At 40.1% G+C, this 13,293-nt stretch overlaps 1 protein-coding gene across 4 annotated transcripts in view; it reads left to right on the top strand.

Annotated features, from left to right (window-relative positions):
* Positions 1-13,293, top strand: part of LOC126199312 (N-acetylgalactosaminyltransferase 6-like) — a 217,422-nt gene that overhangs the window by 183,268 nt on the left and 20,861 nt on the right. The window contains exon 12 of one of the 4 annotated variants that reach the window (XM_049936147.1): positions 9,283-9,337. The exons of 1 other annotated variant lie outside the window; for it this stretch is intronic. In XM_049936147.1, the coding sequence (XP_049792104.1) occupies positions 9,283-9,337 (55 nt within the window). Of the gene's footprint in view, positions 1-9,282; positions 9,559-13,293 lie in introns of those variants that run through there. 2 more of the 4 variants (XM_049936148.1, XM_049936145.1) reach the window with 2 other exon arrangements.

The following is a 13,293-nucleotide window of genomic DNA, read 5'->3' as shown; positions in this document are numbered from 1 at the left end:
CCCAACTTGTATAACTTAGAATTATTTTCATTGTATGGATAAAAAATCAACTCAATAAGCAGTGGCAGAACACACACATAAAAAAAAGGTTGTATTTAGGCAAGCTTTCAGAGCCAGTGGCTCCTTCTTCAGATGGAAGAGTTGAAGGGAAAGGAAGAGGGGTGAAGGAGAACAACTGGAGAGGTCTAGGGAAAGGGGTGGATCTCGGGAAAGTTAACCAGATTTGGGGGTCAGGGGAGACTCACTGCCTGGGATGAGGGGGACAAATTATTTTGTAAAAATTCATTGTTTTTGTTGTTATATTAGAATTACTTTCACTCTTGTCTCAATATTTTTCTCCATGACTGCTATTTTTTTTAACCTCATTACATTGGTTCTCACTGTTTTATGTAGTGCATTAGTTTATTCACCACACATGTGCAGACTGCTCTTCTGCTCAACAATGCCTACAGCAGCGATGTCACATGCAACTCACTACACCAGTAAAGCTGTTTGCAACACTTAAACATTTTTCTGCATGAGAAGAGTGTAGCTCACTGCACTGCCATCATTGATGTGTTATGATGTGTATACCACCATAGTCCATCTTCTTTCCTGCTTAATGATAGTTTTCACTGTTTCACCCATACAACACTTCTCCTGCATGTGTCAGTAACAGTTGCTGTTCTCATAAGCGGTATGTTCCCTTACTGTTGCCTTGCAGAGTTCAGTATAGTTCCTTTCTGTGATAATTAAATTTGAAAATTGCATTGTGACACAGTGATCACTTGTAAGGTCTCAGCCCCATAATTGTTGAGAGATCTGACCATGATGCTAATGGCTGGCTGTTGGACTATTGGGTGCAAGAGTTATTTGAGCCACAATGGCACAAAACATAAAACTACTGCCTAATTGTACTTGGCATAACTGTAATCATTTTCTACAAAATCAGTCACAAAAGATGATGTCCTTTAACTTAATTTATTCATCTTCAAAGAGTGGAAACCAAACTTTTGAAATAGACTGCCAACCAGAATAGGGAGTGCAAAGTGCACGTAACAGCAACCTTAGACAGCAAACTGCCATTTGCCAAGTTTTGCTTTGACCTTTAGTAAGTGATCTATAGACAGTGAAGTGAGCACATGCACAAGCTGCTAGTCAGATTAGTGCCAAAGTGACAGTGAAAGTGCTTGAAGAACAATCTTATCCAAGCCTACAGTGCTGAGAGAGGTTTAAGTGTTTTCAAAAAGGCAGAATGTCAGTGGGTAACAATCCCAAGCCTGGATGACAATGGCAGTGGTGTATTGCCAGTAGATGGATCATCTGCTATGAAGAAGCCATGGACTATTCAACATTCCTGTTTCAATGAAATTCTTTCCATAGTACTCTTTTAACCACTTTTATCTCGATTCCGTGTATTTCTTTCCCTTGACTCTTTCACTACATGTTCACTCTACTGAGTTTGCCCCACTACTGCCTTCACACGCCCGTTACTGACTCACATTGTCAGTGCCACAAAGTATTCTCCGTAAAAGGTGGGAACCTACAGAAAGTTTTAGAAGCTAAGGGTCACCAGTTAACACCTGCTGCTAGATAGCCTGCTGGCAAGGATATCAATCACAGTATCCTTACATCATGGTCCATGTGGATTGAGCTTTTTTGTTTTTGATTAAATGAAATAAATCCTGACATCAGCCACAATTGGGTATTGAAATGAAAACAAAGGCAGGCTGCTGATTCTTCCATAAAACCTGGAAATTTTTGGGGATTACATTTCGCTTGGAAAATCTGGGAAATCTCAGGAATTTCATCTCAGGGGATTCTGGGTTTTTAACCTAGCATTGAAATTAAATTTGATCGAGTTTTATAAATCACAAATTTTAAAATATTTAATACCTCCAAGTATGTTAATTATATGAGTATTATTCCATATAAATTATCAATGTTAATAACTGCAGTTACATTACTGCTTATGGCTGGTATATAGCTCAGCTTAGAGGAAAGGAAAGTCAGCGTCTCCCTGCTCACCATTAATTTATCACGAGCTTCTCATATATAGAATTCCCAGGAAATTTTTTTCCAGGTTTGTGTAGCCACTCTGATTGTCAACATGAGAAAATTTGTGCAGGACTGGGATTTGAATCTGTATTTCCCAATTTACGCTTGAGGTCATCTTAACTGCTTTGGATATCCAAGTGTGCTTTCCATCCAGCCCAAACCCCCATCTCATTGCACACTACTTAGATAGTGCACCCTGTTTATTTTTATTTCCCTGTATTTAAGTAATGCCAAGCACTACCTTTCCTCAGCATTTCCCATATAAACTAGTGTCCTGCCTCTTGCACCCAATGTCAACCTTACTGCAGTGTGAAGGTAAGGCAAAAATATCTCAACCTGAAGTTGAAAGACTCATTAAAAATTGGTAAATAAAAGTCTTCAATGTTTTTCAGTGTGTGGATTCCATGCCTGAGTGCTGTTATACAATATTTATAAAATAACTATCTATGGTTGTCCTAATGTCTTCGTTGGGCTCTGCATGTTTTCCAGCCACAAATTTCTTTATCACTTTGGGAACCATAGTGTGACAAATATGATTAATAGGGTGGATATTCCAATAGATTTTTCTTCAAATTCCTTAGTTTTCTTATTACCGAAGCACATAGTTTTCCATCCAGTTGGTCTCGAAGTATTGCATAATATTTGCGGGCCAATCTTTTCTCTGTGCAAGATAATCAGTAAGAAGAATTGCTTTTGTGTCCAATAAAAAACAGGCCATCATCCTTTATGATTGAGTAAACCAATTTTGCCTTTGTTGGTGCAGGGCCTCTAGCTTCCACTCACTGCTTTGATTGCTATTTCAGTAATGGTGTGAAGCAGTAGGCCCACATCTCCACAACAATGCTGCACAGAATTAGTTGGATTCTATGTAAAATGGTCCACACATTTCACAGAAATCAATTTTGCATCTAATTTTGGTTCATATGTAAGACATGCTGTACACACATACTGCACAGAGCTATGTTATAGTTAATTCTCCACATAAAATGTACTATGTCTTTCTTTTGGTAAGCTTATGTTGGTAACTATTTCATACGACTTTAATTACTATTTCCCATACTTTATTGTGCACTATTTCAAAGTTTCATCTGAAGCTACAGTTTTGCGCCACCTTTCATATGCATCACCTTCAGAAGTATACTCTAAACTAAACTGCTTCTACAGCCTCTGATGGGCCCATTGATCATTTTTGATTCTTCTTCCTAGTTCATAATTACTGAAAATTAAATGTTAGACTTGTCTTTAGATAAATTTGTGTTGATGATGAAACTGGTTTTGGCAAATAAATATTTCTAATGCAGCTTGTGGTGTGTATATGATGTTCTTTAACAAATAAAAGTAGTCTGTGATGACATGACATTATCAGTTTTCAGCGACACACTCGTAGCACAACTACTTTGAAAGCAGCATAAACCAATTGAAATTGATACTTGACTTTTGTTATTGTGCAACACTTTGTACCAAGGCAACAAAAAGAAAATTTATTTAATATCTATCCCACGTCCATTCCAGGTAAAGAAATTTTCTTGTTGCCCATGTAAACTTTCCATCCATTATTCTTTCCTGTGCCTTCATGCCTTTTTGGTTAGTGTAAAACAGGCAGTATTGTAAGTTCCTCAGTCACTTCCCTGTAAAAGCCATTAATTCAAGTTCAAGCTTCAGCTATTTTGTTTTAGCTTCAGTGGAGATGCTGAGTCGCAGATAGGCACACAAAAAGACTCTCACAAGTAAAGCTTTCGGCCATTGCCTTCATCAACAACACACACACACACACACACACACACACGACTGCAGGCTCAGGCAACTGAAACCACAGTTTTGCATTTTTGTGAGTGTGTGTGTGTATGGGTGTGCGTGTGTGTGTGTGCACGCGTGCGCGCACATATGTGTGTCTATTGTGAACGAAGGCCAATGGCCGAAAGCTTTATTTGTGAGAGTCTTTTTGTGTGCCTATCTGTGACTCAGCTTCTCCACTGTATGGTAAGTAGAACTTTCCTTCTCATAATATTGTTAATTCCATCCTGGATTTTTTCCTTTTTTTTAAGTTTTAGTTCTTAAAATTTGTTGTTTGAATCTGTTGAAAAACTTGAAAGTTGTTAGTTATTGAGATAAATTTAATCAGGTGTCTCAGTTGATATACTTTTCTCTGTTTCTGTGTCTGTAGGTAGTTCGTTATTTAAATATGTGTGTGACCATATCGTAAGGGATCTGTAAGTTCCACAAAAAGATGTTATGATAATGTCCACACCGAACTGTAGTGTTACAACACACACAAATCACATGACCAAAATGGTATGACCAATACAAGACCACTTAGTATACTCACTATAGCCTATTGAGTAGATCCCTTGGCAATAGTAGTTCTACTCATGTAGTCTGTTGCATCTACATCTACATCTACATCTACATTTATACTCCGCAAGCCACCCAACGGTGTGTGGCGGAGGGCACTTTACGTGCCACTGTCATTACCTCCCTTTTCTGTTCCAGTCGCGTATGGTTCGCGGGAAGAACGACTGTCTGAAAGCCTCCGTGCGCGCTCGAATCTCTCTAATTTTATATTCGTGATCTCCTCGGGAGGTATAAGTAGGGGGAAGCAATATATTCGATACCTCATCCAGAAACGCACCCTCTCGAAACCTGGCAAGCAAGCTACACCGCGATGCAGAGCGCCTCTCTTGCAGAGTCTGCCACTTGAGTTTGCTAAACATCTCCGTAACGCTATCACAGTTACCAAATAACCCTGTGACGAAACGCGGCGCTCTTCTTTGGATCTTCTCTATCTCCTCCGTCAACCCGATCTGGTACGGATCCCACACTGTTGAGCAATACTCAAGTATAGGTAGAACGAGTGTTTTGTAAGCCACCTCCTTTGTTGATGGACTACATTTTCTAAGGACTCTCGCAATGAATCTCAACCTGGTACCCGCCTTACCAACAATTAATTTTATATGATCATTCCACTTCAAATCGTTCCGCACGCATACTCCCAGATATTTTACAGAAGTAACTGCTACCAGTGTTTGTTCTGCTATCATATAATCATACAATAAAGGATCCTCTGCAAATCTTCCTGCATTTCGCTACAATTTTCCAAGCCGCATGGAACTTCCGACACTATCTACTAGGTCATTTATATATATTGTGAAAAGCAATGGTCCCATAACACTCCCCTGTGGCACGCCAGAGGTTACTTTAACGTCTGTAGACGTCTCTCCATTGATAACAAACATGCTGTGTTCTGTTTGCTAAAAACTCTTCAATCCAGCCACACAGCTGGTCTGATATTCCGTAGGCTCTTACTTTGTTTATCAGGCGACAGTGCGGAACTGTATCGCACGCCTTCCGGAAGTCAAGGAAAATAGCATCTACCTGGGAGCCTGTATCTAATATTTTCTGGGTCTCATGAACAAATAAAGCGAGTTGGGTCTCTCACGATCGCTGTTTCAGGAATCCATGTTGATTCCTACAGAGTAGATTCTGGGTTTCCAAAAATGACATGATACTCGAGCAAAAAACGTGTTCTAAAATTCTACAACAGATCGACGTCAGAGATATAGGTCTATAGTTTTGCGCATCTGCTCGATGACCCTTCTTGAAGACTGGGACTACCTGTGCTCTTTTCCAATCATTTGGAACCTTCCGTTCCTCTAGAGACTTGCGGTACACGGCTGTTAGAAGGGGGGCAAGTTCTTTCGCGTACTCTGTGTAGAATCGAATTGGTATCCCGTCAGGTCCAGTGGACTTTCCTCTGTTGAGTGATTCCAGTTGCTTTTCTATTCCTTGGACACTTATTTCGATGTCAGCCATTCTTTCGTTTGTGCGGGGATTTATAGAAGGAACTGCAGTGCGGTCTTTCTCTGTGAAACAGCTTTGGAAAAAGGTGTTTAGTATTTCAGCTTTACGCGTGTCATCCTCTGTTTCAATGCCATCATCATCCCGGAGTGTCTGGATATGCTGTTTTCAGCCACTTACTGATTTAACGTAAGACCAGAACTTCCTAGGATTTTCTGTGAAGTCGGTACATAGAATTTTACTTTCGAATTCACTGATCGCTTCACGCATAGCCCTCCTTATGCTAACTTTGACATCGTTTAGCTTCTGTTTGTCTGAGAGGTTTTGGCTGCGTTTAAACTTGGAGTGAAGCTCTCTTTGCTTTCGCAGTAGCTTCCTAACTTTGTTGTTGGACCACGGTGGGTTTTTCCCGTCCCTCACAGTTTTACTCGGCACGTACCTGTCTAAAACGCATTTTACAATTGCCTTAAACTTTTTCCATAAACACTCAACATTGTCAGTGTCGGAACAGAAATTTTCGTTTTGATCTGTTAGGTAGTCTGAAATCTGCCTTCTATTACTCTTGCTAAACAGATAAACCTTCCTCCCTTTTTTTATATTCCTATTAACTTCCATATTCAGGGATGCTGCAACGGCCTTATGATCACTGATTCCCTGTTCTGCACATACAGAGTCGAAAAGTTCGGGTCTGTTTGTTATCAGTAGGTCCAAGATGTTATCTCCACGAGTCGGTTCTCTGTTTAATTGCTCGAGGTAATTTTCGGATAGTGCACTCGGTATAATGTCGCTCGATGCTCTGTCCCTACCACCCGTCCTAAACATCTGAGTGTCCCAGTCGATATCTGGTAAATTGAAATCTACACCTAAGACTGTAATATGCTGAGAAAATTTATGTGCAATGTATTCCAAATTTTCTCTCAGTTGTTCTGCGACTAATGCTGCTGAGTCGGGAGGTCGGTAAAAGGAGCCAATTATTAACCTAGCTCGGTTGTTGAGTGTAACCTCCACCCATAATATTTCACAGGAACTATCCACTTCTACTACACTACAGGATAAACTACTACTAACAGCGACAAATACGCCACCATCGGTTGCATGCAATCTATCCTTTCTAAACACCGTCTGTGCCTTTGTAAAAATTTCGGCTGAATTTATCTCTGGCCAGCTTTCTGTACCTATAACGATTCCAGCTTCGGTGCCTTCTATCAGCACTTGAAGTTCCGGTACTTTACCAATGCAGCTTCGACAGTTCACAATTACAATACAGATTTCTGCTTGGTCCCCGCATGTCTTGACTTTGCCCCGCACCCTTTGAGGCTGTTGCCCTTTCTGTACTTGCCCGAGGCCATCTAACCTAAAAAACCGCCCAGTCCACGCCACACAACCCCTGCTACCCGTGTAGCCGTTTGCTGCGTGTAGTGGACTCCTGACCTATCCAGCGGAACCCAAAACCCGACCACCCTATGGCGCAAGTCGAGGAATCTGCAGCCCACACGGTCGCAGAACCGTCTCAGCCTCTGATTCAGACCCTCCACTCGGCTCTGTACCAAAGGTCCGCAGTCAGTCCTATCGACGATGCTGCAGATGGTGAGCTCTGCTTTCATCCGGCTAGCGAGACTGGCAGTCTTCACCAAATCAGATAGCTGCCGGAAGCCAGAGAGGATTTCCTCAGATCCATAGCGACACACATCATTCGTGCCGACATGAGCGACCACCTGCAGATGGGTGCACCCTGTACCCTTCATGGCATCCGGAAGGACCCTTTCCGCATCTGGAATAACTCCCCCCGGTATGCACACGGAGTGCACATTGGTTTTCTTCCCCTCTCTTGCTGCCATATCCCTAATGGGCCCCATTACGCGCCTGACGTTGGAGCTCCCAACTACCAGTAAGCCCACCCTCTGCGACTGCCCGGATCTTGCAGAGTGAGGGGCAACCTCTGGAACAGGACAAGCAGCCATCTCCGGCCGAACATCAGTATCAGCCGGAGACAGAGCCTGAAACCGGTTCGTCAGACAAACTGAAGAGGCCTTCCGTTCAGCCCTCCGGAATGTCTTTCGCCCCCTGCCACACCTCGAGATGACTTCCCACTCCACCACAGGTGAGGGATCAACCTCAATGTGGGCAGTATCCCGGGCAGCCACAGTCGTAGTCCGATCGGGGGATGCGTGGGACGAGCTGGCCGTCCCCGACAAACCCCCATTCGGACCCCCACAGTGATGCCCATTGGCAACAGCCTCAAGCTGTGTGACTGAAGCCAACACTGCCTGAAGCTGGGAGCGAAGGGATGCCAACTCAGCCTGCATCAGAACACAGCAGTTGCAGTCCCTATCCATGCTAAAAACTGTTGTGCAAAGAACGTCTGAACTAATCTACAGAGAGCACAAACAAATTGACACAAAATTTAAACGGTTATTAAAATACAAGATTGCCTAGTAAATGCAGTAATGCTGCTACTTGCACACTGCTGACACACTGCTTGGCGGCGGAAGGAGACTACGCGATTTTACACTATTCAGGTACTAAAACTCGATGCTACAACTCTCAAATACTATAATACGCCCGAAATTTATGAATTTGAACAATGCAAGTACCAAAAACACGCAAAGAAATTAAGAATTAAACTATGTAACAAATGAGTGAGCTAGAGGAGTATAGGACTTTCTGCTGGCAGCTGCTTATCCAACGGCGGCAGGGAGCACACTCCATTTGGTTCACATTATTTGAGTTATGGGGATGCAGGATCCCATAGTGAACACATTTGGATGACATTTTGTGTGGCCAGCAGAGCTGGTACCATCCACTTTCAGTGCAAAATAAGCTGAGAAGTGAAAGTCACCCGTTACCATAAGCCATGCTGGTCAAGCTGATCCACTATTTAGGGAGCTACTGTGTATTTTGTATTGTTACTTGAGAGCATCACAACTCATATTGGTTTTCTGTATGCCATCAGTGGAGGGACACCACACTTGGTGAGTACCACTTGCAACCCGTATGTGGTTTTCCCGTATACCTTGTAGCATTATCACATGTAACAATGTTGGCAGGGCATCTTGCAGTGCATACTTTATCAATGCTTCATAAATTATCTGTTGATCAGACTGCCTATTATACATATCATGGTATAACATTCATAAATACTTGTGGTGCTTAACACTCTCACAGAGCTCTATTTACTGACTAATGAAAGTATAGACAACTGGTGTGTCGTAATCTCTCTACCGATATGCTGTGCTTCTACTGTATCGTGGATCTCAAAGATCCTTTAACTTATGGAGATGAGTGTGTACTTATTCAAACGTAGGTAGCAGAGAAAGTTTCATTTTGAATACCTTGGGAACCAAAAGTTGGGTCAAATCTTTGTCACCTTTCATGTCTCTCAATTGTAGTTACTGTTTGCAGCCAATAAAATAAATTCACTAAATTGAAACATAACATATTTTCATTTAGGTGAACCAGTGGCTTGTGCATGGAGGAAATCCACGGTGCTTGGACTGTGATCCAGGTAGTCTAAAAATGTATGTTACCAAGTGTGATGGTGCATCTTTAACACAGAAGTGGAGGTTTGAAAACATTGATTTCAAAGCTTTAGCAAATTGGGACAATGTTGGGCCTCATTGAATTTTGGTAATACTCCTCATCAATTTGTTCTCATGAGTCATATAAAAAGAAAAGAAGCTATATAATCGATATTTGACACAACAGTGTGAACTTGAAAAGTACATACGTTTTAGTTAAATAATTAATATAACAGAGGGAAACATTCCACGTGGAAAAAATATATCTAAAAAGAAAGATGATGAGACTTACCAAACAAAAGCGCTGGCAGGTCGATAGACACACAAACAAACACAAATATACACACAAAATTCAAGCTTTCGCAACAAACTGTTGCCTCATCAGGAAAGAGGGAAGGAGAGGGAAAGACGAAAGGATGTGGGTTTTAAGGGAGAGGGTAAGGAGTCATTCCAATCCCGGGAGCGGAAAGACTTACCCTAGGGGGAAAAAAGGACAGGTATACACTCGCGCACACACACACATATCCATCCACACATACAGACACAAGCAGAATGGTCTGCTTGTGTCTGTATGTGTGGATGGATATGTGTGTGTGTGCGAGTGTATACCTGTCCTTTTTTCCCCCTAGGGTAAGTCTTTCCGCTCCCGGGATTGGAATGACTCCTTACCCTCTCCCTTAAAACCCACATCCTTTCGTCTTTCCCTCTCCTTCCCTCTTTCCTGATGAGGCAACAGTTTGTTGCGAAAGCTTGAATTTTGTGTGTATATTTGTGTTTGTTTGTGTGTCTATCGACCTGCCAGCGCTTTTGTTTGGTAAGTCTCATCATCTTTCTTTTTAGATATATTAGTTAAATAATTAGTGTGTTACATTCTGTGTGGTCTCTCTTCACATGGTAATAGGTTGACTTTACTTCAAATAGCTAGCTTGACAATTTCATTGTTTATTGACACCGGATTTAGTTTAAATGTTTACTCATTGTATGAAAATGAGGACAACTTGATGATTAGTAATGTACTGGAGACAGTAACTATGTAAATGTAATTATTTTCAGTTTTCAACTGTGAACTCAATGGGTGTGCTTGTTGTCACTTGCTTACAAAACATATACTGAAGAAAATAAGTAGCTTGCATGAGTGCATACGCGTATCAGTTCCTTTTTCTAAAGTGCTAAATAAATTGACAGGTTCATCTTCTGCATGAGTTGCACTATTGATGTTTGATCTCTAAAAGACTGATAGCCATTGATATAATTACTAATAAAGGGTGCTCAATTTTGCATTTATTTTTAGTCTGAGCTAAAAGGTTTGGATGCTGTTTTCTCTTTCTGCATAGGGTAAACAATTTTGTACTGTTGGGGTGTAATTGTTCTGGGATTTACATGTATTTTTTTGTTTTGGTAAAAGTGTGCAGCTTCATGTTTGAAAACAGATTTTGTAATCTATCCAGCTATAATTTATCAGTACGGAAAATGTGTTGTTGCCATACATTACATATTGTAAAAGTGAAAGAAGTATCCGGCAAGAATGAAGAAGCCACATTCTGTACAGATGCTTTTCACAATGCTAGCAGAAACATGTAGAAGTAGAACTGCATATGTGAATTTATTGTTTTGACCTTTTTATATACTGTACCAAATGCATATCTTGTCATTTTGGTGTCATGCTAACTTACTGTTCCCTTTCTGGTTTCTAATAACACTATATTTTCTTCTGTTTGAATCCCAATGCATGTTTTGGTTCAAGAAACATATGTTCAGTAGTTATTTTTCTGTTTCTGATTTTTTTTTTTCGCTACCAACATATTAACTTCATCTCAAATATTTAATCGTAGCCTGTTTACTGTAGATTATATGAATGGAAGAAAGCAAATTTACTGTAAGAGTACTTTTTGATGTCTGTGACACATGTATTTGACACAAAAAACAATGGATCAGTTTCCCATTTATTTGCTTACAACCTTCTTTAACTGGTTGATATGAATGTGGTATGAATTCTATAGTCAAGTTTTGTAATTGATTTGTCAGACAGTTAGGTATTTCCAATACAGTTATCAATTTTTCTTTCCTAATAGTATGTAAATGGTTCATATAACTGCTCTTAATAACTACAGTTATTGTTTGATTCGGAGTTGAATCAGTCTGGTAAATGGTACACATTGGTACCAAAACATATTAATTTTGAAACCAACATAGTTTTCTTTGAGTTAACCACTTCAGTGTTTGTTGAGAGAGAAACTGGGAAAATGTGTTAACCAGTATGGTTGAGGGAGTCCCACATTAATAAAATTAAATATGGGAAGTCTGATTTAAAATATCTGCCATAATTTATCTAACTTTCCTTAATTTATTCTTGTCTTTTATAATATATATTGATTAAGTGGCGCAGGCTGCTGTTTTTCCCCAGGTGTCAGCTTCTTCCCCTAATTGTATTTTTCAGTCAACAGTTCAGATTCTTTTATAATTTTATACTGTAAGGGAGCTAATAGAAGTGGCAACATTAAACATGGGCTGGAACATAGTATTTATGAGAGTACTAATGAACACCAAATAGCAGAAACACTGATCTTGGCTAGATTGAATTTGGGGGGGAAATGGAAGGTGTGTGCTGTGGGAAGTGAGAGAAATAGGACAAGATAAAAGATAGGGCCAGAAAAGATATTACTCGAGTCAAACATGTGAGTGCATGTAAGGCCAGTGTGGGGAACTGCTTAGAGAAACATTCAGAACAAAGAAGAGAATACAGAGGGGCAGTGAAAGATCTGTCATACTCCAAGGATAAAATAACGATTAGTTACAAGTGATGATGCAGTGTGAAGTAGAAAAGTTAAAAGTTGAGTGGGAGGTTTGTGTGGGAAGGCACTTAATCAGTCCCTCCTACTATGGCCCCACCACCTCCCCCTGCACAGTCTGTTTTCGTCAACATTTCTGCTATAATACAACTATTATTATCATATATTCTAAAGAGAAAAATCATGAAAATATATTTTGTGCCAAGGTTTAAAATTATAGAAACATAAAGGGCTTGAAATAAATGCTTTTTAATTTATTGGTTTTTATATACATAATGTTGAGATAAGATGATAGTTCATAAAGTGTGGTCACTAGTGCAACAAAAGAGTTTTGCATAGAGATATATGTTATGTGAAGTCCTCTCCACTTCCATTTTATGTGCCTGCTGCAAAATCCATGTCCAACTGAGTCTGTGTTCTGTTGTCACTGAATGGTCTGTAGGTGTAACAGTGACTTTAAATTGTCCCCCTTTTCCTTTTTGTGTCTTTTCTCGTAATAGGAACTCCTCAGTATTCTCTCTCTCTCTCTCTCTCTCTCTCTCTCTCTCTCTTTTCCTCTCTCTCTCCCTCCCCCCTCTCCCTCCCCCAAGATAGAAAATGGCAAAATAGCTTCTACTTTGGTAAGCATTATCATAACTCACATTTCTTTTCTCATGGAAAGTAAAAATGACAAACCCTAAATTAGGAACCCCATACCATACTGAAGTTTCAGAAAATTTTATTCAAAATGTTACAAAGCTTATAACTGGTGAAGATGCAGTCTTATATTTTAGGATATTGCCGCCTGGTCTGATTATAAATTTCAATGGTATGGTAGATGATAAATTTTTACTAATAACCAGCATTTCTCCATTTGTAATCATCATATTTTTCTTCTATTTCTATAGAATACCTTCTTTGGAGCTCATGTCTTAATTCACTGTGTCTTCAATCCTGATCTTATTCTCTGTGTGTAATGGTCATTTGACTCTATGTTGAATGTTAAGAATTTTCATCTTAGGCTGTTTGTCTCTCCATGTTGGCTTTGTCCTTCTCATAAGATCTCTTACCTGAGACATAAAGAAATTCTGAACTCTGTTCATTTCCCATACTTTTCTCTCATTGTACTAGCATCTTACTGGTACATAAAAATGATAATATTATATGTGTAATTT

This window comes from Schistocerca nitens, chromosome 8 (genome assembly GCF_023898315.1).
Source record: "Schistocerca nitens isolate TAMUIC-IGC-003100 chromosome 8, iqSchNite1.1, whole genome shotgun sequence".
Lineage (NCBI taxonomy): Eukaryota > Metazoa > Arthropoda > Insecta > Orthoptera > Acrididae > Schistocerca > Schistocerca nitens.
The sequence above is the reverse complement of the archived record's forward strand: the minus strand, read 5'-3'. Positions and strand labels throughout refer to the sequence as shown.